The sequence below is a fragment of the Haliotis rubra genome, unplaced genomic scaffold (genome assembly GCF_003918875.1).
Source record: "Haliotis rubra isolate DU_JTF1 unplaced genomic scaffold, ASM391887v1 Scf6, whole genome shotgun sequence".
NCBI lineage: Eukaryota > Metazoa > Mollusca > Gastropoda > Lepetellida > Haliotidae > Haliotis > Haliotis rubra.
In genome coordinates, this window is record NW_025767301.1 from 2951210 (window position 1) to 2979128 (window position 27919).

At 39.7% G+C, this 27919-nt stretch overlaps 1 protein-coding gene across 1 annotated transcript; it reads left to right on the forward strand.

The window, feature by feature from the left end:
* Positions 1-27387, forward strand: LOC124255351 (dynein regulatory complex subunit 7-like). Its single transcript, XM_046689247.1, has 19 exons — positions 1-962; positions 1465-1636; positions 1909-2034; positions 2627-2821; positions 3239-3397; positions 4977-5195; positions 8780-8902; positions 9179-9254; positions 10747-10875; positions 11059-11187; positions 14236-14468; positions 21448-21580; positions 22698-22758; positions 22939-23034; positions 23507-23651; positions 24484-24594; positions 25757-25951; positions 26589-26728; positions 26891-27387. Exons 1-19 carry the CDS (start codon positions 754-756, stop codon positions 26970-26972), a joined length of 2733 nt encoding a protein of 910 aa, XP_046545203.1. The 5' UTR covers positions 1-753; the 3' UTR covers positions 26973-27387.
* The last annotated feature ends 532 nt before the right edge of the window (positions 27388-27919 follow it).

The window sequence follows — 27919 nt, forward strand, 5'->3', positions numbered from 1 at the left end:
TAGCAATGGGCTTCACACATTGTATAACCACTACGCTACCCAATCGACCCACATCACAATGAAGTCAAGATAGCATATTGTAATCACTCCCCTCGGGCCATATACAGTAACCGCGTCTCTGTCAACTATCGGGAATTTAAATGATTTGGCGAATGACATCATAAATCTTATGATGAAAACAAGGCGTGAATATCTGAGAAAATATGAACATAGGCAAAATATTCATTCAGAAGTCATTGAAAGAAATGCATTCATGAAAGAGTTGGTTGTGACGCGGCCATGCAAAGGTAACATTTTAAATGGAATCCCATCTACATGGAAATACCTAAACTAATATAATTCACTTGCTATTTGCGGTTACAGATAAACACTGTAACTGACGATGCAGAGAGACAACTACATTCATTTCTGAATAAACAAGCGCACATATAATCCTTTGCCAGGGGAAGTAACTCTGTTTTTTTACCGGAAACTGTTACCTTTTGGCGTATTGATATGATAAATGTGAATAGATATCTTTGTAATAATCATTCGCTTAAACTGTTGTTATTTATACGATTAATATAGATCCTACAGCACCCATCGCCTTTACATACTTCTATAAAACGTTTAATGGCACGACTGATGGACTATATTGTGCGTTGCTATGGAGCGGAAGCATTTTAAACATGTGTTGTTAGGTCGCCGCTGTAAACGATAACACCAACTCGTTTCCTCATCTTTGGAGAAAGATAAGGGAATCGACTCGTCAAAATGGAGGGTGTAGTCGGCGAAACTGAAGTTTTGATCGAAGATGCAAATAAACACGAAGTAGACCCTATAAACGAAGAGTCAGAAGAGAATATGGGAGAAAAAGGAGACGACGAAGAAAAGGCCGAAGACGAGAATGCACTGTCAGAAGATGCTGAAGCACTTGCCGACGAGCTAGCCAAGATCGTTGTACATGCTCCCGTCGCTGAACCGTAAGTTATGTTGAATACTTCTTATTCAAACTTTCAGGAAAGACGTTAGTGTTTGCAATTGTCAATTACTGATGTAAGTACAATATTCACGTTTCAGTTTGTTCTTAGCTATCGAAACCATGTCAACCATATTTTTATTATAATTACAATCAATTGTCGTCTGAAAACGTAATGAAAACCAATGATCCAACAATACATATTTGCAAGTCTGTGGCATTATGGTAACCATTAGACCCCCCTAAAAACTGGTTCTGATAATAGAAATCGGTTGTGGTTGTATTGCATTATTAAGCTGAATAATGTTGATGATGTCTTATTATTTTTCTGTGTAAAAAGAAACAGTGTGAGAAGTTGTTATTGTTCATGTGTTTTTTTATAAGAACTGACACAAATTTACACAGTATGCACACTGTTTTTCATGTTTACTTGTCCAGAATAGTATTGAAGTCATCATTTAACACCAAAATGAAGAAAAAATATGTCCATGCCTTTATGTCAACAGTGCACCAAGGGAAGTTTTTGACCCATCAGAATTTCCATCATCATACAAAGACAATCTCCCAAAGGAAAAGCTTGTTCTTCAATATGCTGACAACTTCCGCAGACAGTACGTCCATCTGTACAGAGATAGGAAACCTCTCTTCCTCAACCCTCTGAATGAGTTCTATATTGATGTACGTTGGTCACACTTATTTTCCTATGTCATGATTTAGCCCAAATTTAATTTATTTTTTATTATCATTGATTTCATTTCTATTTAGTTCATATTCCAACTTAAATATACAGTTGCAATAAATAGATTGATGCATTGATGTATATGAAAACACACAGCTGTTTGTTAAAATGGATTACAAGTAAAAGTAATAAAAAGATTAGGGCTGGGTTAAAGTCAAGATAGAATCAAGACAAACTGTCCTTGAGCCTTACAATGTCCTTTTGTTTACAGAAACTGGTCTGCACCACTATCCGGCCAACTCAACTACCCTACAAGGAGCTTTATAACTGGGATGGTGCAGCAGAGTTTGTAGCTGACTATCTCAACTTCCAGACTCTTGACCCACCTTATGAGCTGGTAGGACAGCCTGGGTTTACTTTGTAGCTACCACTCATAGCACTGACTGACTGGGTTTAGTTTTACGCCGCTTTTAGCAATATTCCAGCAATATCACGGCGGGGGACACCAGATATGGGCTTCAAACCAAGGTCTTCAGAGTGACGATCAGACGCTTTAATCTCTAAGCTACCCCATTGCCCACCACTCATGGCAGGATATACACTGACATCTCTTCTGAAACTGCTTGTCGAGTTGATTTCTGTAAATTCCCAGAATGCAATATCACTAACATTATATATCTTGACACATTGTCATAAAATATCAATTTAAGAGTGTAATTGCTTTATGCAAGATGTAGGTTTCGACTTTTCACATTCAGGATTGATATGGTTTGTTTCAAATACATTTTGAGTAAACATCATCCTTACATAGAAATATTTATGTTTAAAACTGTGTAGTGTTGATGTTTAAAGAAACAAACAATGTCAAAGACAAATTTCTTTGACCCTGTTCTACCATGTTAACCTGGACTCATGTTACTTTTTGATGATACTTCTTTAAATAGTGATGTGGTTTGGCTGCTCATGAGGATATATATCATTTGTTATAGCCAAAGATCTTACTTTCCCCTTCGACTGTCCTGAAGCGTCAGAAAGGCAACTGTTTTGAGTACAGCACCCTACTATGTTCTCTGCTGATTGCTGCTGGATATGATGCATATGTGGTCAGCGGATATGCCACTCGGGAGACATGCCTGGCTGATGAGTCACGAGAGATATGCCCAATGCTTAAGAAGAAAGAGGAGGTACTACATCACAAGCCATAGGCCAAAAATCATTAGATTTCATGCTAAATATTCAAACAAGTTGGTCGGGAAGCATTTTTTAATTAATTAAATGAATTTATCGACAGCAACATCTTTTTTAATTTCAAATCAAGTAGAAATCATTTCAGAAAGACTTACTGAAGAAGCTATTCATGAATAAATATTGCACACCTTAGCATGATTAACAACCCTATTTACAAATGGAGTTGAGGTGGCACCTTAACACTTCTGATTCAGATTTTACAGAAGATATTCATGTATAAAATACTGCATACCTTAATGGCAGAGCAGAAGGTATCCAGTGTACTGTAATCTGACCTATCTAGATGTATGAGTTCTGAAGTGATTCTCTTATGGTGCTGTTCTGAAAGTGTGAAAATGATCCTGTCTCTGTAGACAAAAGAAGAAGAGAAGAAGAAGGAAATGAAGAAGTACACTGTGAAGCCACCTCGTGATCTGCGAAGTAAGTTCGAGCTGAAACAGGAGAGGAGAAGACAGGAAGAACGTAAGGCAGAGGAGGAGAAGAGGAAGAAAGAGGAAGAAGAACGACTAGCTGTACGGACATAAATTCTTGCTTTCATAATTTTCACGTACCGATCCATTGAATTTCTTTTACAATAATTGATTCTGTTAATACTGATGGCAGTAAGGAAAAACAATTAATGGAAAGAATTTGTTTAAAGTGATTTCACATGATGGCAAGTCTCCAGAATATATATTTTATTAGAATGAGTGAACAGGATTTTACCACTTTCAGAAATATCTCAGCACAATGTTACACAGTATTTTCAACTCATTTCTTGCCCCAAATTGGGTATTTGGATGGGTTATAACCATGTCCACCAGCTTCAGATGTTATAAAAGCATGTAAAACCTGCAGGAATACATTGAAGTATTGAGAGACAAAGATGAAATGATTCCAGGGTGATATTTTCAGCTGAATCTGTTAAGGGCACTGTTTACTGTTATAACACTTCACAAGAGTTCTCTCCCTTTACTCAGGAAGGCATTTCTCCCTTGAGTGTTTTGGGATAATTGATGCAGCTGTAATGGTAAAGGCTCAGCTTATATTTCCATTGTCTTCAAATATGCTAATTGCAAGGTCGTATTTACCGTTACAACCCTTTTACTAATCTTTTCTGAGAAAAATGTTACTTGTGTTCATTATGGTATGCATTTAGTATTCCCCAAGTTTGGACAAAAAAATTGATAAATACCATCTGATGATTTACAATTATGTCAAATATGACAATTTCTAAAAGAGGTGTTATCACAGTCTTAATAGGAAATTTGAAAATGACTATAATTTTGCCAAGGATTATTATTGACAACAACTTCTTTATTAGGGACTGTTCATAATTTATGGGGGGCAATGGCCTAGTGGTTAAAGCGTTGGCTCGTCACGCCGAAGACCCGGGTTCGAATCCCCACATGGGTACTATGTGTGAAGCCCATTTCTGGTGTCCCCCGCCGTGATGTTGCTGGAATATTGCTAAAAGCGGCGTAAAACCAAACTCAGTCAGTCATAATTTATGGCTAAGGGCTGTGGTGATAATTTTAAGGGGGGGTTCACCCATTTTGTTTGGGTAAGTAGTGGGGGTCATCAGTTTTGTACACATATACTAGAGGGGGCATTGATTTTGTACATGGCATGCATGGGGGGTCACTTACTTTGTACAAAAAATTTAGGGGGGTAATTCACATTGTACATGCTTCTCCATAAAAATCATCATCGCACCCCGATGCCCCCCACCCCCTAGCCATAAATTATGAACAGTCCCTTATACCTACAAATGTTGGACTGCATCTTGCCATTTATCAACATCTCTGAAATGTTGTGGGGTGGGGTAGCCTAGTGGTAATGCGATAAAATGATACACTTTGTCATACAGTATGAAGTTTGTAAGTCTGTAAAAGCTTAGAAGAATTGATTACTGCAGCCTCAGGAGAGAGTCCCTGGGTTGCTTATTCTGAAATTTAATTAACATAACTATTTTTCTGTAAACCTTTTTCTGGGGCTACTTGGTAGTCATTTAGTCAGTTCCTTAAACTTTGTGGGAAGCCCTTTCTTGGTGTCCCTGTGATATTCTCAAATACCACTAATGGTGGTAAAGACATATTCGCTGTGTTGTAGGCACTGGAGATGCCTCCCACCGACCCCCTCCACGGGCTGAGGATTCACTCCTGGGTTCTCATCCTGTCTGGGAAACGCGAGGTCCCCGAGAGCTTCTTCATCGAGCCATTCACTGGTCTATCACATGAAGTGGACAGCCCCAACTACCTTGGCATTGAGTCAGTGTGGAACAACGTCAACTACTGGGTCAACATGCAGGACTGTTCCGATGGAGTCAAGGTAGTCTATCATTCTTCGGTGTTGAAAATCTGTTAATCTGGTTACCATTTTGGATATACTCCTTGTGTTTTTTCAGTGTAGATGTTTTGAATGTTGATTTACTACCTCTAAACCCAATTGCATAGATCGATTCTTATGATCACTGGATTGTCTGGCCCAGACTTGACTATTTACACACCACCACAATAAAGCTGGAGTGGTGAGTTTAGTTTACGCCGCACTCAGCAATATTCCTGCTATATGGCAGCGGTCTGTAAATAATCGAGTCTGCACTAGACAATCCAGTGATCAACAGCATGAGCATTGATCTGTGCAATTGCGAACCGATGATGTGTGTCATCCAAGTCAGCGAGGCTGACCACCCGATCCCGTTAGTCGCCTCTTACAACAAGCATGGGTTACTGAAGATCAATATTCTAACCTGGACCTTCACGGGTAAATAAAGCTGGAATATTGCTGAGTGTGGCATAAAACAAGAAACAAACTGTTGTGTAGTGGATAAGAGTGTCTGCCTGATTCCTTGTCCATGTCATGTCTGGTGTTGAAAGATAGTACTTGTTGTTACCTTGCCTAGGACTTAGCAACAAGGTGATAAACAAGGAATGGTCATCTTGGGGTCAGTATATCATGTCAGATAGGGGTATCTGTTGTGTAGTGGATAAGAGTGTCTGCCTGATTCCTTGTCCATGTCATGTCTGGTGTTGAAAGATAGTACTTGTTGTTACCTTGCCTAGGACTTAGCAACAAGGTGATAAACAAGGAATGGTCATCTTGGGGTCAGTATATCATGTCAGATAGGGGTATCTGTTGTGTAGTGGATAAGAGTGTCTGCCTGATTCCTTGTCCATGTCATGTCTGGTGTTGAAAGATAGTACTTGTTGTTACCTTGCCTAGGACTTAGCAACAAGGTGATAAACAAGGAATGGTCATCTTGGGGTCAGTATATCATGTCAGATAGGGGTATCTGTTGTGTAGTGGATAAGAGTGTCTGCCTGATTCCTTGTCCATGTCATGTCTGGTGTTGAAAGATAGTACTTGTTGTTACCTTGCCTAGGACTTAGCAACAAGGTGATAAACAAGGAATGGTCATCTTGGGGTCAGTATATCATGTCAGATAGGGGTATCTGTTGTAGTGGATAAGAGTGTCTGCCTGATTCCTTGTCCATGTCATGTCTGGTGTTGAAAGATAGTACTTGTTGTTACCTTGCCTAGGACTTAGCAACAAGGTGATAAACAAGGAATGGTCATCTTGGGGTCAGTATATCATGTCAGATAGGGTATCTGTTGTGTAGTGGATAAGAGTGTCTGCCTGATTCCTTGTCCATGTCATGTCTGGTGTTGAAAGATAGTACTTGTTGTTACCTTGCCTAGGACTTAGCAACAAGGTGATAAACAAGGAATGGTCATCTTGGGGTCAGTATATCATGTCAGATAGGGGGTATCTGTTGTGTAGTGGATAAGAGTGTCTGCCTGATTCCTTGCCCATGTCATGTCTGGTGTTGATATATAGTACTTGTTGTTACCTTGCCTAGGACTTAGCAACAAGGTGATAAACAAGGAATGGTCATCTTGGGGTCAGTATATCATGTCAGATAGGGGTATCTGTTGTGTAGTGGATAAGAGTGTCTGCCTGATTCCTTGTCCATGTCATGTCTGGTGTTGATATATAGTACTTGTTGTTACCTTGCCTAGGACTTAGCAACAAGGTGATAAACAAGGAATGGTCATATTGGGGTCAGTATATCATGTCAGATAGGGGTATCTGTTGTGTAGTGGATAAGAGTGTCTGCCTGATTCCTTGTCCATGTCATGTCTGGTGTTGAAAGACAGTACTTGTTGTTACCTTGCCTAGGACTTAGCAACAAGGTGATAAACAAGGAATGGTCATATTGGGGTCAGTATATCATGTCAGATAGGGGTATCTGTTGTGTAGTGGATAAGAGTGTCTGCCTGATTCCTTGCCCATGTCATGTCTGGTGTTGATATATAGTACTTGTTGTTACCTTGCCTAGGACTTAGCAACAAGGTGATAAACAAGGAATGGTCATCTTGGGGTCAGTATATCTTGTCAGATAGGGGTAACTGTTGTGTAGTGGATAAGAGTGTCTGCCTGATTCCTTGTCCATGTCATGTCTGGTGTTGAAAGACAGTACTTGTTGTTACCTTGCCTAGGACTTAGCAACAAGGTGATAAACAAGGAATGGTCATATTGGGGTCAGTATATCATGTCAGATAGGGGTATCTGTTGTGTAGTGGATAAGAGTGTCTGCCTGATTCCTTGTCCATGTCATGTCTAGTGTTGATATATAGTACTTGTTGTTACCTTGCCTAGGACTTAGCAACAAGGTGATAAACAAGGAATGGTCATCTTGGGGTCAGTATATCATGTCAGATAGGGGTATCTGTTGTGTAGTGGATAAGAGTGTCTGCCTGATTCCTTGTCCATGTCAAGTCTGGTGTTGATATATAGTACTTGTTGTTACCTTGCCTAGGACTTAGCAACAAGGTGATAAACAAGGAATGGTCATCTTGGGGTCAGTATATCATGTCAGATAGGGGTATCTGTTGTGTAGTGGATAAGAGTGTCTGCCTGATTCCTTGTCCATGTCATGTCTGGTGTTGAAAGATAGTACTTGTTGTTACCTTGCCTAGGACTTAGCAACAAGGTGATAAACAAAGGAATGGTCATCTTGGGGTCAGTATATCATGTCAGATAGGGGTATCTGTTGTGTAGTGGATAAGAGTGTCTGCCTGATTCCTTGTCCATGTCATGTCTGGTGTTGAAAAGATAGTACTTGTTGTTACCTTGCCTAGGACTTAGCAAATGGCAAGGTGATAAACAAGGAATGGTCATCTTGGGGTCAGTATATCATGTCAGATAGGGGTACTGTTGTGTGTGTAGTGGATAAGAGTGTCTGCCTGATTCCTTGTCCATGTCAAGTCTGGTGTTCCATGTCTGGTGTTGAAAGATAGTACTTGTTGTTACCTTGCCCTAGGACTTAGCAACAAGGTGATAAACAAGGAATGGTCATCTTGGGGTCAGTATATCATGTCAGATAGGGTATCTGTTGTGTAGTGGATAAGAGTGTCTCGCCTGATTCCTTGTCCATGTCATGTCTGGTGTTGAAAGATAGTACTTGTTGTTACCTTGCCTAGGACTTAGCAACAAGGTGATAGACAAGGAATGGTCATCTTGGGGTCAGTATATCATGTCAGATAGGGGTATCTGTTGTGTAGTGGATAAGAGTGTCTGCCTGATTCCTTGTCCATGTCATGTCTGGTGTTGAAAGATAGTACGTGTTGTTACCTTGCCTAGGACTTAGCAACAAGGTGATAAACAAGGAATGGTCATCTTGGGGTCAGTATATCATGTCAGATAGGGGTATCCATGTTAAACTGTATCATGGTGTCTCAGTGGACAAGCACTGTAAACCAGCATAAGTCCAGACTAGACTAAGCAGATGCACACACACGTCCGTATAAGTGGCTATATAAGTAAAATGTTCTTGAGAGTTGAATTAATGTTAAATTCCATTTCACCTTACTGCCTCACCTGGTGTAGCTGTGACATCACCTTGTTCCAGGGTCTGTCCTATGACCTGGGAGATTGTACGATGTGGGAGTACATGTTCCCAGGTGTGGACAAGCACCTGCTGCAGATCCCGGAGACTGAGGAAGATCTCATGGATGGCCTGGATGACGATGAGGTAGGTCCTTGTTGTTGGAGATGCTTCTACAATGGCTCTTTGTTCTGTCAATCTTGTTTATGTTATGTTTATTCACATATTGAACTTATGTTGTACATCATAACGTTGATGCCTTGCCTATTTATTAACACACACCTGTTTCAAAAATGATTTGTAAAAAGTCCACTGAAGACTGCCATTAATGATTTCAAAACTGTGTTTTTCTAAACATAGTGCTGGATGCTGTGTGTTCAGAATTCACCGACTATCCGATGATGAAGTTCTGTTGTGTTGCAGGAGAGTAAAGATGATGTAGAGAAGCACCTTGACATGCCCCCTTCCTGGGTGGAACCCCTTAGACTCTCCCTCAGAGGTTGGTACCGGCCTAATCATGTAGACTTCAGGAATGCTCAGAACCAAATATCATTTGAACTGAAAATATTTGCAAACATACACTTCACATTGGTTATCATCCTGCCTCAAACCTTATGGACCCAAATCTGGCATATGTTCCTGAGGCATAGGAGTTGACTATTTCAACCCTTGCTGAACTAGGCTGGAATTTCTGAGTATGTTTTGCTGGACTAGAGTCTATACAATTAAAATCAAACAATAAAATCAACATGGTAAATATAAGTATTTACAAAACATTTACAATCAGCTGGGGGGTTGATAGATGTTGTCAGTTCCATTCATGTTCTCAGTCTACTTGCTCAAGTAATTTTATGCTCTCTGTACAATAAGATCCATTTTGTGACAATATGATACACGTCCTGATTGTCTATCAGATTGTTTTGACAGAGCACCACCTCTTTTTTGAAGCAACTACAAGTGATACATGAGGTGGAATCTGATTGTCAATAGGAGGGATGTAGAAGGGACAGACCTTGTAATAACCCCGGTGGCACTGTGTTTGAGCCACAGCCAAGTTCAGCAATGGTGGAAACTAGACAATACTAGTTAACTCCCCTGCTTCACCAAGATTCTCACCATAATGTGTCATCTGTATGATCATGTCTGTTGTTTGTTCCATGTTTAAGCAAGTGTATATGTGGGTTTGAGAATCATTTTAGACCTGCAGTGAATTAGTTATCATGATAATTGTTATTAAATGATTTTTAGTGCAGGATAAACTAATTGAGGACTCTTTTAAAGAGAGACTGTCAAACTGTAAACGCAAGAAATGGATGATCCATATTTCCTAATTGGCTATTTGATTTGCTGGTATTGCTACTATTAGTATTTGTTTGTAAGAAAATGTCATCAAATCTTGGTTTTATAGATGAGACACGAGACATGATGCTCTAAAGAGAGATATGTTGCTTAGCAACACTTCAAAACATGAACCAATAGTCAGGACAATGGACAATAAACTTATCAGCTAAAAGAAAACTTGTTTTGTTGAAGTAATATGTTACTGTTAATTTGTCTTATGCTAGATTGAGACTGAGAGTTCAGTCAATGATTTTGCATGTCACTAAATAGCCCCAGTAAAACTACCAACATATGTAATACATGGTAAAAAACAATGTTTTGGCGTCTTGTGAACAAAAGTCACATCATATAGACATCACATAATGTTTCTTGTGAGAATAGCCGTGGTTTGATATCAGTTGTCTGTGATGATGTTGCTTTCATTTAACAAGTTATTTTTGTGTTGTGGCAGTCAAAAACATCTTTGTAAACCTCACTGATCACCAAGGGTTATCTCCCCTACACCACTCTTATTATATTCCACGAAACCTTCAAAAGAAGTGTGACTGAAAAATGAAATAAAAATGTCACGACAGAATTTCTGCAAAGGGAATGCTTTGATTGTTTAATGCTTGAATCCTCAATCCATGTTTTATCTATTTACTTCCTAGATTTTGAAATGCGTTGTCCACAAGGAAAAAAGACGAAGCTTTACAAGCGAGCAAAGCTGGAGAAGTTTGCCCACTATCTCCTCAACGATGGCCTCGTGTCCCGACTGTCTGTGTACGATGACAAAGAATGTGAGTGTTACATTAGCATGTTTAATATGAAGAAAGATTTGAAAAAATAAACAATAAACATAAATGAAGAATCACCTGATAAGTGCAATCTGATTTGTTTTGTAATATTTATGACTAGAGCATCAAGATGTTGCATGAACCCTTCCATGAAAATTGTCTCACTGACTCATCTCATCCTTGCAGTGACTGACCTTGTCCTTGTAAAGGAGTACTATGCACACCGTAAGGATAAGCTCCACACAAGGGTACACAACCACCGCACTGGCTGGGTCACGGAGTTCTTCAACCCTGGTCGAGTCAAATGTGTTAAAGGTATGGCTTCAGTTGAACAGTGATAGTACTTTCTACTTTTTACTCTTCCTCAAACAAAAGTGGTATGGCACACAGGGAGGTGAGCTGCTTGTTATATACAAGATCTGATCACCACATGAATATTGAACAAAAAAGTAGGCATTTCTTTGGTGTCTTAGCTCGGATAGGAACGAATGCTCTTTTATTCAGCAGCGAAATGATTTGGATCATGAATAGTGGCATTTATACTTAGATAGATCTTGCATTGGTAATAGCTTAGTTCTTACATGGGGGCTCGCTAAATAGATCTTGCATGTTAGTAGTTATAGTTGACCTATGCATGTTTGCTTGGATAGTTCTTGCATGGGTGCTTGCTCGGATAGATCTTGTATGGATGCTAACTGTTAAAGTTGATCTGTGCGTGTTTGCTTGGATAGTTCTTGCTTGCGTGATCACTTGGATAAATCTTGCATTGGTGCCTGCTGTTACAGTTGATGCATGTGTGTTTGCTTGGATAGTTCTTGCATGGATGCTCGCTTGGATAGTTCTTGCATGGGTGCTTGCTTGGATAGTTCTTGCAAGGGTGTTTGCTGTTATAGTTGATCTGTGTGTGCTTGCTTAAATAGTTCTTGCTTGGGCGATCACTTGGCTAAATCTTGCATGGGTACTCGCTGTTATAGTTGATCTGTGTGTGCTTGCTTGAATAGTTCTTGCTTGGGTGATCACTTGGATAAATCTTGCAAGGGTGCTTGTTGTTATAGTTGATCTGTGTGTGCTTACTTGGATAGTTCTTGCAAGGGTGCTTGCTGTTATAGTTGCTGTTGATAGCTGATCTTGCTGTTATAGTTGCTTGCTTTTGATAGTTCTTGCAAAGGTGCTTGCTGTTATAGTTGATCTGTGTGCTTACTTGATAGTTCTGCTTGGATAGCTTACTTTCTTGCAAGGGTGTTATGCAAGTTCTTGCAAGGGTGCTTGCTGTTATAGTTGATCTGTGTGTGCTTGCTTGGATAGTTCTTGCAAGGGTGCTTGCTGTTATAGTTGATCTGTGTGTGCTTGCTTGGATAGTTCTTGCAAGGGTGCTTGCTGTTATAGTTGGTGCAAGGGTGCTTGCTGTTATAGTTGATCTGTGTGTGCTTGCTTGGATAGTTCTTGCAAGGGTGCTTGCTGTTATAGTTGATCTGTGTGTGCTTGCTTGAATAGTTCTTGCATGGGTGCTTGCTCAGATAGTTCTTGCATGGGTGCTTGCTTCAGATAGTTCTTGCATTGGTGCTAACTTGGCTAATTGTTGCATGGGCAAAGATAGATAATTTGTTTTGGCACTCACTATGTTAGATCCTACATGGGTACTCACTAGAATAGATTTAAGAACTACTTAAAGTACTTCTAACCAGTACTTACCGATATGCTCAGTACCTTTAGACAATCACCCACACAGTCCTATAGGTAAACTGGCTGTGGTTTGTGAACAGCTGGTTAACGGAAGATGTAGAAAACACACTTCAGAGAGATGTTAGAAACATACATCAATCGATCATTTAATGAGCAGATATCAGTTTTCTCAGAGCTTGAGTAAACACAGTATAAATGGCAACATGTTTTTATAACAGACTATTTTCATGTGGTTAATTCTTTATTAATCTGCCATATGATAGTTTACTTTTAAATAGGAAGTTGTTTTTTCTGCTTTTTTTTCTGCACTTTAATCTCTTTTTCATCTTCTGCTTTCAACTCAAGTTACACTGCAAGTTTGATCAGTGCTTTGTCATCTTATTGTTTTTGAAGATAATTTCAGTGTAATTAACATCGTCCTTGCCTTTTTCTGCTTTCCAACTTATTAGTGACATATAAAAAAACTGAAACTCATTAATGGTGATGTAACCGCAAGAGACCAAGTATTCTCTTTTAACTCTTATGCCTAATAAATTCGCTAAATGACTTTCAGCTCAACCTTTCTTACTTTCGAGCACCCTGTCTACCATCATTACAGAGTCCTGGTCTCTCTGAGAAATGAGTGTGAGAATATGTTTACTTAATTAAACGTCCAAACTACTTAAACCCAGTTTAATGTGAATCACATCCGTCAACAATTAATTGACACTTTGGATGAAAATCTAATAAGTATTAATGTAAATAATGCTAAGTACTGGTATATTGGTTTAGAAATGATTTAGTGCTTACTTGAAGGGAAAATCCACACCAAGGGCACGCCACTGATTTCCTAGAGAGGTGTGCTTGAGTCACTAAGGCTACTAGCTGAAGGGTTCACTAGTAACACAGAAGATCCATGTTTAATTCCTGGCAAGAGATTTTGTGTGTGAAACCAATTCTTGGTGTCACCTATCTTGATGTAGGTGGGATATAGCTGAATGTTGCACAACTCACTAGCACCCTGTTGATAAGAAGGCAAATAATGTTGTAGCGTCTTGAACATGCTCAAATGCATGGATACAGGCACTTTATAAATGTTCATTATTTATAATTTATCATAATTTTTATTAAGTATTGTTTTATGCTGTTTGGGGCAGTTATACACCTAGAATGAAGAACTACCTCTGTGGTGTAGTGGTTACTGCGTCCACCCAGAGAGCAGAAGGTCGCAGGTTCGATCCCCGGCCACGTCATACCAATAGACATTAAAATATGGTACTTGTTGGTCCCTACCTGACACTCGGCATTAATGGGTACAACAAGGACTGGTCGGCTCTGAGTCAGTATAAAGGGTCTGAGTGGGGTATTCATGCTTAACTGCGGCATGGTATCTCAGTGGGCTAGCACTATAAAACCAGCTTCAGTCTGGGCTAGTACATTCAGCCACACATACACACAAATGCAGGTCGTCATATGAGTGAAATATTCTCAAGTACAATGTTAAACTCCACCTCACCTCACCTCACCTAGAATGAGCTTCACAAACTGTCCCCAGGTTGTTGCCCTGTACCTAGTCCTGTGGTCCCCGAACCCAGCGTTGGGTGTATGTGTGACTGTGATTTTTGTGAACACACTCTAGTGGTCAACAGCTCTGTGTTTAGTTAGTAGATATCTAAGAACAGAACTGTTCTGCACCACCAGAGCACCAGTACAAGGCCAGCCAGCCAGGTCCAGAGAATGAGAGGACAATGACCTTCCACAATGATGCCCGAGTCGATGGACTGGTCAAACGTATTGAGACCCCGACTGAGATGACCGAGCATTTCAAAGACAGAGATGACTTCCTCTTCTACAAACATGTAGTCTTTAATAAGAGACAAAAGAGATTTGGCCCACAGGAAGGATCCTCATCTGCCAACCAGAGACCAATATTGGTAAGAACCTTTTCTATGTGTGTCTGTTTCAGAGCTGCATTGTGTTTTATATTTCATAGTGCGAGGGAGTGAGTTACGTTTTTTTCCACTTTTAGCTATAGTCCAGCTGCTATAGTGCCCTGATTTGATTAACCATATGATACTGAGGATAAAGATGCCCAGGTAACCATGGTAACCTTTGGCTTAGGAACCAGGTATCAAGATCAGACCCAAGTCTTGGTGACTTGGCAACTGGTGTGCCCCGAAAATGCGGGTTGTTGCTCATGCTTCCAGTGGTCAGTGCTTACTTTTTTAGCAGGTCATGATGTCACTGGAATACTGCTAACTGCTTCATTATACAGCATTCTATCATGAGAGTGACTCTGACATGTGCTGCCAATGTTTTAAATGAACTTGAGCAAAAAAGTCTGAAAAATATATTGAAAGAATCTCTGTCAAACTATAAAATTCTTTAAAATGTTGGTATTTCTAGATGCCGTTTGTCTCAATGTTATCATCATTTGTTTCTATTGTGAATACGAATGACAGTCCAGGACATATTGATAGTATTATTAATGAATCTGTCGAATCTTTGCAAGAGTTGATTAAAAATATAAAATGTGTTATGAATCGTACTTCCCATGGGTAATCAACCCCAAATTGACAAACAACATATTGAATTATTTTTTCACAAATTTGTCTCCTTGTATTTTGTCAATTTGACAAATCTTTAAAACACAAAATAATTTGTCATGTTTATGAGCCCTTTAAACGAAATATAATGTGAACAAGCAGGTGACACATATTTCAACACAATTAATGACAGCTTGGCATTTTCTGAGGTGAAAAATCATTAGAACTGATCTGTACAAGATTCCTTAGAAGAGGCCTTGCCCTTCAACAGTCAGATTCTGTGTGTTGAGAGAAGGATGCGATGAAGATGCTCCGCACGTCTGATTATCTAACATTGACAAAGCCTCTGTCATGTCCAGCAAGGGCTCACAACCAGTAATCCCCAAATTATCAAGCTATCATTATCTGCCAACACTGTCACTGCCAACATCCGAGTGATGGTATTAATTGTCGACTTGATGCCTACCAACAGTAGGAGGCCATTATAGTTTTATTCTGCATGGCTTTTCTTTAGCGGCAGCTATTTGACCAAGCTGGAAATAGTTTTAATTTGACATCTCAGCGGCGAGCTTGACATTTCTTTCTTGTCTTGACGTCAGTGTCAGTCCTGCTCTGGGCCGGTCTGTATGTTTATAATTTCGAGAAAGGAATTCATTTTTTCCCTTTTGTGTAATAAGTCTTTGTTGAAGTTCTTTCAAAGTCAGAACTTTTTTCATCAGTCAAGTTTGTATTTTCATCATATTTGAAATTATTTTGGGCTATTTTGTCTATTGTTGTCAGTGACATTGTTCCTGTTCCAAGAACACCTCCCGAATAGCGTCGTGAGTTGAAATGGAAGACACTTTTATGTGAAATATTTAGAAAGATTGTGAACTTGAACAACATCATGTGTGTTACATAACCCTCTTTTCCTGAATATAGGATTTTCTTTGTCTGTATTCTATTATTTTCTATGCAAATGTCAGAAATACTTACCACATTAATGCGTTGAATCGTATATAGCTCTTAGAGATATATATACATGTAGATATACAATTAATGGCCTTATTGACCTTTATGAAAATATTAATTTTGATCATGGATAGTCTTTTTCTAAAGAATTGTGAAGCTGAAATAAAAAAAATTATACTTGTTCAACATATTCTTCCTAACATGATATTTGTAATTATTTTTACAAAGAATGTATGTGTTATTCATTTAAATTATACAAAGTGGATCATGGTTTTGAACTAATAATTTCAAGCAAATTTGCGATATCCTAGAGGTTTTGTGTTTCCAAGAAACTATTGAATTCAACTGAAACATGAGAAGATGAAGAATTTATAGGGATTCATAAGTTTAAAATTTTCTTTCTCGACCTTGAGTTCCTGTGATCAGTGTCTTTCACAGGATTTAGCTAAACAATCTCAGAAATATGATTGCTTTAGGGCAATTTGAATGTCAAGAATAATTCTGAAAATTGCCATGTGAAAATAAAGAGAAATGACTCATGCAAATCAATAACAACCAATTCTCACAGAGTTTCTATGCAATAATACACGATATTATATGTCACAAATTTCTGAATTCACACAAATATTGTATACAAGTTACCTTGACCATGTTATTTATTTGACATATTTCAGTGCATGCTACCAGAATGTTAATTAGGATGAATATGCATGGCACTATGGATGTCTTTGGATATATGTTCTGATAACTTAGTGATAAGTCTTCTGATATGTAGGCCTTTTGTAATATATTACATTTGGGATTACACAATCTTAGTAAAGTACTTATACTGAGTTCTGTTAGGATTGAATAGCATCTGGAATACTAACACATACTACCCCAGATAGCATTCAGACGTTGACCCAACGTTGGCAATGGTTTTGCCAATATTGCCAACGTTGGGCCAACGTCTGAATGCTATCTGGGAACTAAACCCTCTAAAAAGTGTTAATTTTATAGTTCCCATGGCTGAAACTTATGAATACACAGTGCCTTTTAGAAAGTGGTCAAAAGGGGTCAAAAGTAAGGAATTGGTACTTACTAGCAGGGGTGGAAATAACTTTAAAATTGCTAGTGTACACCGGTACAGTGGCAATTGTAAAATCACTCGCCCTGATAATTTTTCCTCTATACTGGCCAATTTTCTTTTTGATTTTTTAAATAAACAACATAATTAACATTGGAAAGTCAACTGGACATTGGTACAGCGTGATATACAAATTTGTTTGCCGGACTGGAAAAAACACTGGACTCGGACGTCGGGCAATGGGTTATTTCCACCCCTGACTAGTGTAATTCCCAATATAACATATCAACTTCCTAAAAGGCATTGTGTATGTAAGTTTATTACTTGGCCTTACGGGTAGGTCCCTGGTGTAGTATGTGCTTCTCAGAAGAGACAACTTAACACTGCTTAATGGATGGTTGCTTAGGCTGGTTGACTTGGTTGACTTGGTTGACTGCATGTCATTGTACTCCACAGACATGGATCTTTGCTCATGATATCAATCACTGGATTGTACTGTCATTTTTATATACCTATATGGGATATTGCTGTGAAAAATAACTTACAATCACTTGACTTGAGCTGCAGAGTTTGTAGTGTCCCAGACACTTTTCCATATAAAACACCAACACTAGTATAAACAGACACACAGAAATGTATCAAGCTGGCCTCTCTTGTTGGAAGCTGCCAAGTGCATTGTTAAATGATAAAGTCCCAGGTAAATCCCGCTGTTATTGTTTGATCAAACTTAGGACAAAATCTTCTTTACAACATGCCCCGTTGGGGATTCAGGATTAGAACTTTTCCCCAGCAACCGTTGGGTCTTATGACTCAATGATATAGTGAGTGAGTGAGGGACTAAGGTTTCAAACTGCAGTTTTCTAGCAGAATCACAGGGATACCCAAAATGACTCTAAAACATTGAACCCATGTTTTGAATCCAAACTGGATCTTTGGCATTAAGAATGAACACTTTAACCACTAGTTAGCTACCTGACCATCCCGGCAACTTTATAGGTTATAGTCCGTTTGGTTCAAAAGCGGACCGATGAATTGCAGTCTAACTCGAAAACTAATAAACATAACATACTCAATGAAACGCTGATCATAATCAAAACATCATACCCACTCTGTGAGGTTTTTGCAGAATTTTTGTCCTAACAATTAAAAGTTGTTTAACAATCTATCATTAAAATATTGACACAGTTCACTATTTGTTACGAGGGAGGAGTGCAGAGAAAGGGACAGCCAGGTGTTCGAGAACGGATGGAGACGGCACAGCACAGGTTAATGAATAAATAACTTTGTCTGTGAACATGCTTCTCGAACACCTGGCTGTCCCTTTCTCTGCACTCCTCCTTCGTAACAAACAGTGAACTGTGTCAATATTTTAATGATAGTTTGTTAAACAACTTTATTATTTTTAGGACAAAAATTCTGCAAAAACCTCACAGAGTGGGTATGATGTTTTGATTATGATCAGCGTTTCATTGAGTATGTTATGTTTATTAGTTTTCGAGTTAGATTGCAATTCATCGGTCTGCTTTTGAGCCAAACGGACTAAAGGTGGTTGGTTTCGGTTACTTGGTTCCTTCATTGTACTCTGACAACAGGGAATGTAATTGATAAATTATTACCACAAAAATTGGAAAGGTGACCCAAATAAATTTGTTATGCAAATTAAAAATATTTTTTCCCCATATTACCAAGTATGTTTGAAGATTCAGAATTATTTATACTCATATTGATGGATCAAAATATATGATTCTGAAGCAAAACAAGATGAAAATAGTTTCATAGTATTGATATAGGAAGTGTCTATTTATTCACACAGACACCCATATAGTATTACATGAAATAGAAATGCAACATTACAACATAACCAATTCTATGTCTGGCTTAAAGAACTAGAACAGAAATTGCAGTCGTTATTAATAGTATTTCTGACAATACACCACCCAGTCTGTTAATGACAGTCTTGCACAAGGATGCTAATTGTATGACTAAACGCAGGACCCACGGCACACACAACCAAATGCATGACGCACAGGGGCATATTTAGCCATCGGCTTGACAGGAAACACTGCAGTGCAGGGAACTGTATTTAACCCAGTCTGTTTTATTCCAATGTTGATTGCACTGACGTATATTACTGTCGTAGGTGGCACGTATTTCCCCTTTCATCACTGCCACAGGTGTTTATGGAATATTTGAGAAATGAACTTCACCACAGGACCAAGTTAAGACCACTTGTTCTGGGGTTCTTCGCTTTGGAAATAGACGAACTGAAAGATGAGTGATGGCTTCATAGTTCTGTCTGTTTGGAATGGCCATTCCCCGTGGCATGTGTCATACTCAAATATCGGTTTTCAGTTTGATAAGATCTTGTAATATGCATGATATGTACAATGCCTATTATCATGTCTATTTCATTCTTAGAATTGATCATCCTTGTGTGGGAAACTGCTGGAAGTAATGAAATAGTTGTCCTTCGGGGTTTTTAGGACTGTTATCTCCATGTGTTCCGAACATCAATGGAGTATAACATCATTATGTACATGTGACTATCTGACTGTCAACAGCATATATATTGTTTTGTAAAGGGATGGTTAGTAGAGAATATAGAAATTAACTGGCAATTATACCATCGATTTTCCCTTGATGATAGGATGGTTCTGTGCTTTATTATCTCATTGGGAATAGTTTATGTCTTGAAAGTCTTATTTCCACATAATGTTTATTGATTACTTTCATTACCGTATTCGCTGTATTAAGCACCCCATTCCAGGAAGCACAACCTGACTAACTTGTCGGAACATCATGTAAATCATAATTGGCCCTCAAACTGACGTGACAATACATATTATTTTATAGATATTCAGATTATCTTACAGTAAACACAGTAGGTCAGAAGGTATGTAACTGCCCAGTATTTTTCATCAAACCCAAGTCACCCTGTTTCCTATTGCTCAATACCTACAACAAGTTTAACTAGTATGTGGTTTTGATAAGATCCATTATGCTGGAATCTATGTTGGCAAATTCAGCCACTTGTTCAAGGCATAAGTGGCATGTTGGTCAAGGAAGATTATGACGGTATTGTTTTTTGTTTGTTTATTCTTTAATGCCGCACTCAACAATATTTCAGCTGTATAAATGGCAGTCAGTAAATAAAGTCTGGACCCATCATCCACCCATATCACCCAAATCAGATCAAGAGAGATCAGTTCTAATCCAGTTCTTCAAGGGTCTTATAACAGTAGTACCGACTCCATGGTGTAGTAGGTTAGTGGGGAGTGGTCTGAGAGCAGAAGGTCGCGGGTTCAATCCCGAAGACCGCCAGTGACTAAACGCACCACGCAAAATATGGTACTTGTTAGTCGAACCAAACAATTCTGGAACATTAATGGGTACAACAATACTGGTCACAAGGTTGAGTCAGTTATAATGTTTCATGAGTGGGGTATTCATGTTTCAACCATGATTAAAGTATCTCAGTGGCCCCTAGAAACTATAAAACCAGCATCTAGTGTGGGCTAGTCAAAGATGTGCATTTGCAACATACACAAGCATGCACGCCATCATATGAGCTGTGCAAATATTCTCAACCAGGACAATTAAACCCAATGACGCTAACCAATTACCTTATGATTGTATGGTGTAATAACGGAATGAAGATGTGGTATGGCAGTTTGGGGTAGTAGTTTGCATGGTCACATTTTCGCAACAAAATGGCCTCTCTGGACATAGTTATCATTGTATCATCCCTTGTTATATACAAAACAGCTTGTGCTTTAAGTTATCACACCGAGGAGTCACTGGTTGGCAAAGATTTAGTTGTCAAATGGTCAAAATTAATCTATGAACCTTGTGAAATCGCAATTATAACTTTGTAACATTCATCAATTGCTGGGAATCAAGGGTTAAAAGTTCAGTTCAATCATCAGACTCATGTTGTACAAGTAAAACCCAATATGTCCAATGACGTAGGAAACTAAATCTAACATCTTTGATTAAAAAGCACTACATATTTTGAATTACATTAAGAGCAGTCAACTTTTAACAAAGACATTCTGTGTCTTGATAAACTGTGCAAAGATCCCATGAAAAGTAAAATGAAAATAGGGTGTGCTTTTTTTAATGATTTGATAGAAACATGAAACAGCTGAACATGGTCTGGCAAACATGGTTCCCTTCACCTGTGTAAGATGTAGTTTGTCCTAACACTCGAAGGATTATGTTATGCAATATTTGTTCTATAAACATTTTTCGGATAAAGATCATGTACACATGGAGTACCAATTTCATCATATATATTTGATTTCACTAACTAAACATATGAAAACGAATCTGTTCCTGTTTTTTCTACAGAAAATGACACAGAAATTCCACAGAAACAGATCCAAACCGGCCAACTGTGACATTGCAGAATTGATCTTTGCCATGTCAGAGGACAAGGTCTTCCTGACGTATCACACAGAGGACAAGAGAATCGCCTCGTCCAGTAGCCCCAGTCTACTTGTCCCAGATGATTTCTAGATTCCCTGTTATCTTGTCCACTGATCCAGATGCCCAGTAGCCCCAGTCCACTGCCCAGTAGCCCCAGTCTGCTTGTCCCAGTCCACTACTGATCCAGATGCCCAGTAGCCCCAGTCTACTTGTCCCAGTCCACTGATCCAGATGCCCAGTAGCCCCAGTCTACTGATCCAGATGATAGCCCCAGTCTACTGATCCAGATGCCCAGTAGCCCCAGTCCACTTGTCCCAGTCCACTGATCCAGAGTGCCCAGTACTTGTCCCAGTCTACTGATCCAGATGCCCAGTAGCCCCAGTCTACTTGTCCCAGTCTACTGATCCAGATGCCCAGTAGCCCCAGTCTACTTGTCCCAGTCTACTGATCCAGATGCCCAGTAGCCCCAGGCTACTTGTCCCAGTCTACTGATCCAGATGCCCAGTAGCCCCAGTCTACTTGTCCCAGTCCACTGATCCAGATGCCCAGTAGCCCCATTCTACTTGTCCCAGTCCACTGATCCAGATGCCCAGTAGCCCCAGTCTACTTGTCCCAGTCCACTGATCCAGATGCCCAGTAGCCCCAGTCTACTTGTCCCAGTCTACTGATCCAGATGCCCAGTAGCCCCAGTCTACTGATCCAGATGCCCAGTAGCCCCAGTCCACTTGTCCCAGTCCACTGATCCACATGCCCAGTAGCCCCAGTCTACTTGTCCCAGTCTACTGATCCAGATGCCCAGTAGCCCCAGTCTACTTGTCCCAGTCTACTGATCCAGATGCCCTGATCCACTGATCCAGATGCCCAGTAGCCCCAGTCTACTTGTCCCAGTCCACTGATCCAGATGCCCAGTAGCCCTAGTCTACTTGTCCCAGTCCATCCAGATGCCCAGTAGCCCAGATCTACTGATCCAGATGCCCAGTAGCCCCCACTTGTCCACACTGATCCAGATGCCCAGTAGCCCTAGTCTACTTGTCCCAGTCTACTGATCCAGATGCCCAGTAGCCCCAGTAGTATCCCCAGTCCACTGATCCAGATCCAGTAGCCCCAGTCTACTTGTCCCAGTCCACTGATCCAGATGCCCAGTAGCCCCAGCTCCTTGTCCCCTGATCCAGATGATCCAGTAGCCCCAGTAGCCCCAGTCTACTTGTCCCAGTCCACTGATCCAGATGCCCAGTAGCCCCAGTCTACTTGTCCCCCAGTCCACTGATCCAGATGACCAGTAGCCCCAGTCCACTCCAGACTGATCCAGATGTCCACTGATCCAGATGCCCAGTAGCCCCAGTCTACTTGTCCCAGTCTACTGATCCAGATGCCCAGTAGCCCCAGTCTACTTGTCCCAGTCCACTGATCCAGATGCCCAGTAGCCCCAGTCTACTTGTCCCAGTCCACTGATCCAGATGACCCAGTAGCCCCAGTCTACTTGTCCCAGTCCACTGATCCAGATGCCCAGTAGCCCCAGTCCACTGATTAGATGTCCAGTAGTCTCTGTCTACTAGTCCCAGCCCAGCAAATCTCCTTTAATCCCAGTCCAGTAATCCTGTATTCATTTCAATCCAGTAATCAAGAAGTAGACCTGAGTACCTGGAGTTGCTTAGTCCAGAGGTGTTTAGTCCCAAAGTCCTGAAGATGCCCCTATATTTTAGCTGTTCTCTGTTTAGATCCAAAGTCCAGAGGTCCATATGTCCCCATAGCTCTCAAGCGGTCAAATTAGCCCTCAGCAGGTCCAGTAATCTAATATAGACCTCAGGTTGTCCAGTGATCTAATATAGCACTCAAGTGTCCAAGATAGCCCTCACTGGTCCAGTATAGCACTCAGGTGGTCCAGTAGTCCAGTATAGCCCTCAGGTGGTGGAGCGGTCCATTTTAACCCTCATGCAGCCCCATAGTCCCTTTGTTACGCTTTAAACCTCATGTGGTCAAGTTGTCCCATGAAGCTCTGTTATCCCTGTTTCCAGGTGGATCCCAATGCTCCCTACAATAAGCAGGTGGAGCTGTACCAGACTCTGCTGGAACTCCTCAAGGCTGAGGAACTCTGCCGGGAGCGTCTCCGAGAGTCTGAGGAGGAGGTAAGTGACCCTTTCTTTATGAGGATTAGCAGGAGCATCAGATGGATGAGTGAATTATTATTTTTGCTATCATTGAGGCTATAATGGTTATTTCAATATTGAGCAAACTGTTCTATTTTGTTTTATATTCTGAGCTTACATAGGAGTAGAATGTTATTTGTTAATGTATATGTTAATTATATAATGCTTTTTTTATGTGTTTTCCTTATATTGGAAATTTTGTTGTCATTCTCTGTACATCGGTCAACTGTAAGCACACTAGTTTACGTGTTATTGTATTTAACACTTAGGCCAGACCAATTTTTATTTCTTTTTTTACGGATCCGCCGGTCATATTTTTTCAAGAATAAAAAAATACATACAAATTCATTTTCCCTGCTCAAAAAATGTAAACTTACAAAAAAAATTGTTTTGATTGCATTTTTGTCCCATATACACTTCATAAATTGCCAAAAATAAAATACTTTTAGTATTTAAAAGGAATATTACTTTGACTGGTGACTTTTTTACTTTTTTCCCTCCTGCCTTTAGGTTTTCTGAGGACAAAAATCCATAAAACAAGAAATAAAATTGGTCTGGCCTTACATTTGTTCTGCAATCATTTTACATGAAAGGGTGTATATGTGCATTGGTATTAATGTTGCAATAAATAATTGATACAAACAGATTCCAGACAAAAAAATGACAAAAATAGATCTTGTACAATTTAAGCCATTTAACCAATTACTTTGTTTAATTAATATGTTGTTTGATATTCTCATATTTTGGTCCTCTGCTTTGAAAGTTGACCACAACTAATCGCTATCCTTATCCATCCCTGGTGTATTAACAGGTGAAGGAAATCCTAGATGAGAGAACCAAGGAGGAGAGTGACTCGGAGCTGGAGATTTCCGTGTACGATACAGAGAGGAATGAGAAGGCAAAGAAACACAGGAGAGAGATGGTAAGCATGTCAATATATCAATAACACACCTTACACGGAATAGTCACTTACATGGTGAGAGGCCCTCGACATCCGTTTGGCCATGTGAGAGACCTTTGTATTGTCTCAAAGACTTTCAGGAGAAGAGAGAGCATAAATGAATGGAAATGTTTTCCAGGTTTTTCATACCTTTCGTTTCTGAAGTCAGTGCTCCAGCAGACATTTCCTCAATGGAACCTGGGTTAGAGCAGGTTCCCCAGCATTCAATTGCTGGTCATTGAAAGCAACCAAAATGCATTGTGTGGCAGGGTTTTGATGCTGATTGCATGCTCTTGTGCTCCAGTGTGATGGACAACTGTTTTCAGTCACTGTCTTGCCTGGTCCTAACAAAGAACACTCTGGAATATTGTGTGGAAGTTAGTGGTGTTCCAATTAATTGAAATAATTGAAGATCAGTCACAGTGACCAAATGACCAAACAATCGATCACATTTTCTCATAAACGAACACAAACCATTTTGGAAGTACTGGTTTTAAACATTTGACGATGGAACATATCTTAAAAGTTGTCAGGGTCTGAAAACGTTTTTAATTCTTCGAAAACTCACTTCACTTACAGAAAAGTCATGACTTAATATTTCTTGAAGATTCCAGGATTTTGATTCCAATTTCGTTTGATGATTGTTGGTAATGTTATCAATTGTGACATTTCAACCAATTCCCAACTACTGGAAGTACACAACATTCATTAATTTGTATTTGAAACTATGTGGCCTATTGCATGTGAGAGAGGTGGTTTTGTTTCAGTAACATTGCCCCATCATCGAAAATAATTGGTTAGCCTCATATATAAAATTTTCCTGTTATGTTTGTTCATGCTGCAGAAAAAACACAAAAACATGTAGTTTTTTGGGTTTGTTTAAATTTCAAATCTTTAAAGGATGACTAGTATGTTAGGAACATACATTTCCTGTGGCCTTAAATTCAAGCATGAACGAGTTCGTAGTGCTCATGAAATGTAAATTTAATGACACAGACAAACAAGTGTTTCAAAATTGTTTGTGTTCGATTGTGAGAAAACGTGATCAATTGCTTGGTCGTTTAGTCACTGCGACCAGTCTTCGATTATTTCAATTAATCGGACCACCATTACCGTGAGTACAATTAGATATCTGTTTCACCAGGAACGTCTCAAGCTGGAGGAGAAGATGAGGAAGCAGGAGATGGAGATCGACTACCTGGCTCCCTTCCTGGCCCAGATCGGTGACCCCGACAAGATATCTCGCACCCAGGCCTACAAGCTGAAGGAGGACTGTCTGGCTGACCTCAAGCAGAGGCTCATTGACAAGGCCAACCTCATACAGGCCAGGTTTGAGAAGGTAAGGGGGACAGTGTGCTGACCTGTTTGTCTTCACAGCTACAATGTGATAGATTTTCAGTTTGAGCATTGGACAAGCTGTAGGTGGATGTAATACCCTCTCTCACCATAAAACACCCAGTATCATCTTTGGAACCTGACACTGTAGGTCATTGTTGAAGGGGTATTTGTATCAGTTGGAAGAGAGGAACAGTGGTTAAAACGTGAGGTGACAATTTCAACAGACTTCAGTCACAATTTCAGTGTATTCTCTCTCACTCATTTCCTAGGTCATTGCTTAAACTGTATTTTGATTTGTTTTTGTGAGAATGGGACAATGTCCCAAAATATTGATGTGACAAATACCTTGTCAGGAAAGTGTCTTGATGCCTGAATGATACCAGGTGGATGAGCATGTCCTTCATTCTTATTATTTTCTCCACTGTTTTGCCTTTTTATTCCCAGTGGAATCTGTTTGGGCAGATAATTGAGACTGAATTTAATGGTAGTATCGATCATGTTTGAAGGTGGCGGACATGATAATATTTGTCAAGGAAAGTTAGAAACAACTAATAAATTTGTGGATGGTCACGCTTAGTTAGCCCAAGATGTGCTACAGAGAGCTGGTTATAACATTGTTGACTTCTCTTTCACTGTAGGAGACCCAGGAACTGCAGAAGAAGCAGGGTTGGTACCAGCAGAACCAGGTGTCCATGCAGAAGGATGACGAGGAAGAGTACCTCAACTACTGCAGCGAGGCCATGTTCCGCATCCACATCCTCGAACTCCGTCTCAACAGGTGAGGAGGGATGATTAAATCACACGTTGTCATAAACAACCAACAACTGGTTCTGTTACCATGCTAACTGTGGTCAATGTGAATATTAACATATCTTCATGTTATTCAGTGACATTAGATAAGCTTTTTCATATTTTGTACAAGGTTGTATTCATATTTCAGACACAAGGAAATGGCTCCACACAAGTACATGGCTCTGGAACAGAAGCTGCGGAGTGACAACCGTCTGACCGAGTACTTCTAGACGGACATTGTACAGACAAGCACAAGCCCATCTTTGTTATATTCCGTCCATGTTTTAGATTCATTTGTGATACATACCACTCAAAATGTGTTAGGAACCCCCCGATTCTTTCCTATCACACAATTTAGTCTGTCATGGTATGAAAGATTAGCTACTGTAATGTGAAAAAATCATATGTTCTTTAATTGTTTTGAGTGGTATATTTTGTCATGGCATATTGTTTCATCCCAGTAATGTCTGTGATAGCTTCATAAACTGTTGGGGAACATTCAGTGTGGGTTATTTAAGTTTGGCTTCACACAAATGCCTAATATGAATACTACATCTGAGATTGTATAAACTTTTGAACATAAGGTCAGAAGAATTTTCCCAAACTGAATTAAACATTTTACTATATATTTGTATTATGTGAGTTTAGATCGGATGAATTATATCAAAATTAAAACAAATACAGATACTGAATGCAGACTTGAGGCAGATGAATAAAATGGAGCAATGTTTTGACTCCTGTTGATTACCCTTTACAGAAGTTCTGCAAACTTTCTCAAATGTTAGCATGAACTGTATCTTGAAGGAAATCAACTGGAGGTGAAGTGATGATGTTGCTCAGTGTTAAGTAAATTAGCATTATGACCTCCCCACGATTGTATTGTACAGTAACATATAGTTGTATATATGTCAGAGGGTTGAATGGAATTGTATGAATAAAATCTGTATTTATGAAAGCGTTTCAAGACTGCTCTTTTATATTAAGGCAACGGAAGATCTCTCATGAAGTCTCAGAAGATTGGGATAGTTCATATTTGTTTAGGACCGCCTCCGTGGTGTAGTTGTTAGAGCGTCCGCGCGGAGAGCCGAAGGCGGGTTCGATCCCGCCACGTCATACCAAAAGAGGTTAAGACATGGTACTTGTTGGTCCTTGCCTGGCGCTCGGATTTAATGGGTAC

Excerpts from the sequence above, each read along its gene's own strand:
- LOC124255351 (XM_046689247.1), top strand. The coding sequence starts at position 754 with ATGGAGGGTGTAGTCGGCGAAACTGAAGTTTTGATCGAAGATGCAAAT. Across the intron at positions 963-1,464 it reads CATGCTCCCGTCGCTGAACC|TGCACCAAGGGAAGTTTTTG; the intron begins GTAAGTTATGTT and ends TTATGTCAACAG. Across the intron at positions 26,729-26,890 it reads CTCGAACTCCGTCTCAACAG|ACACAAGGAAATGGCTCCAC; the intron begins GTGAGGAGGGAT and ends TTCATATTTCAG.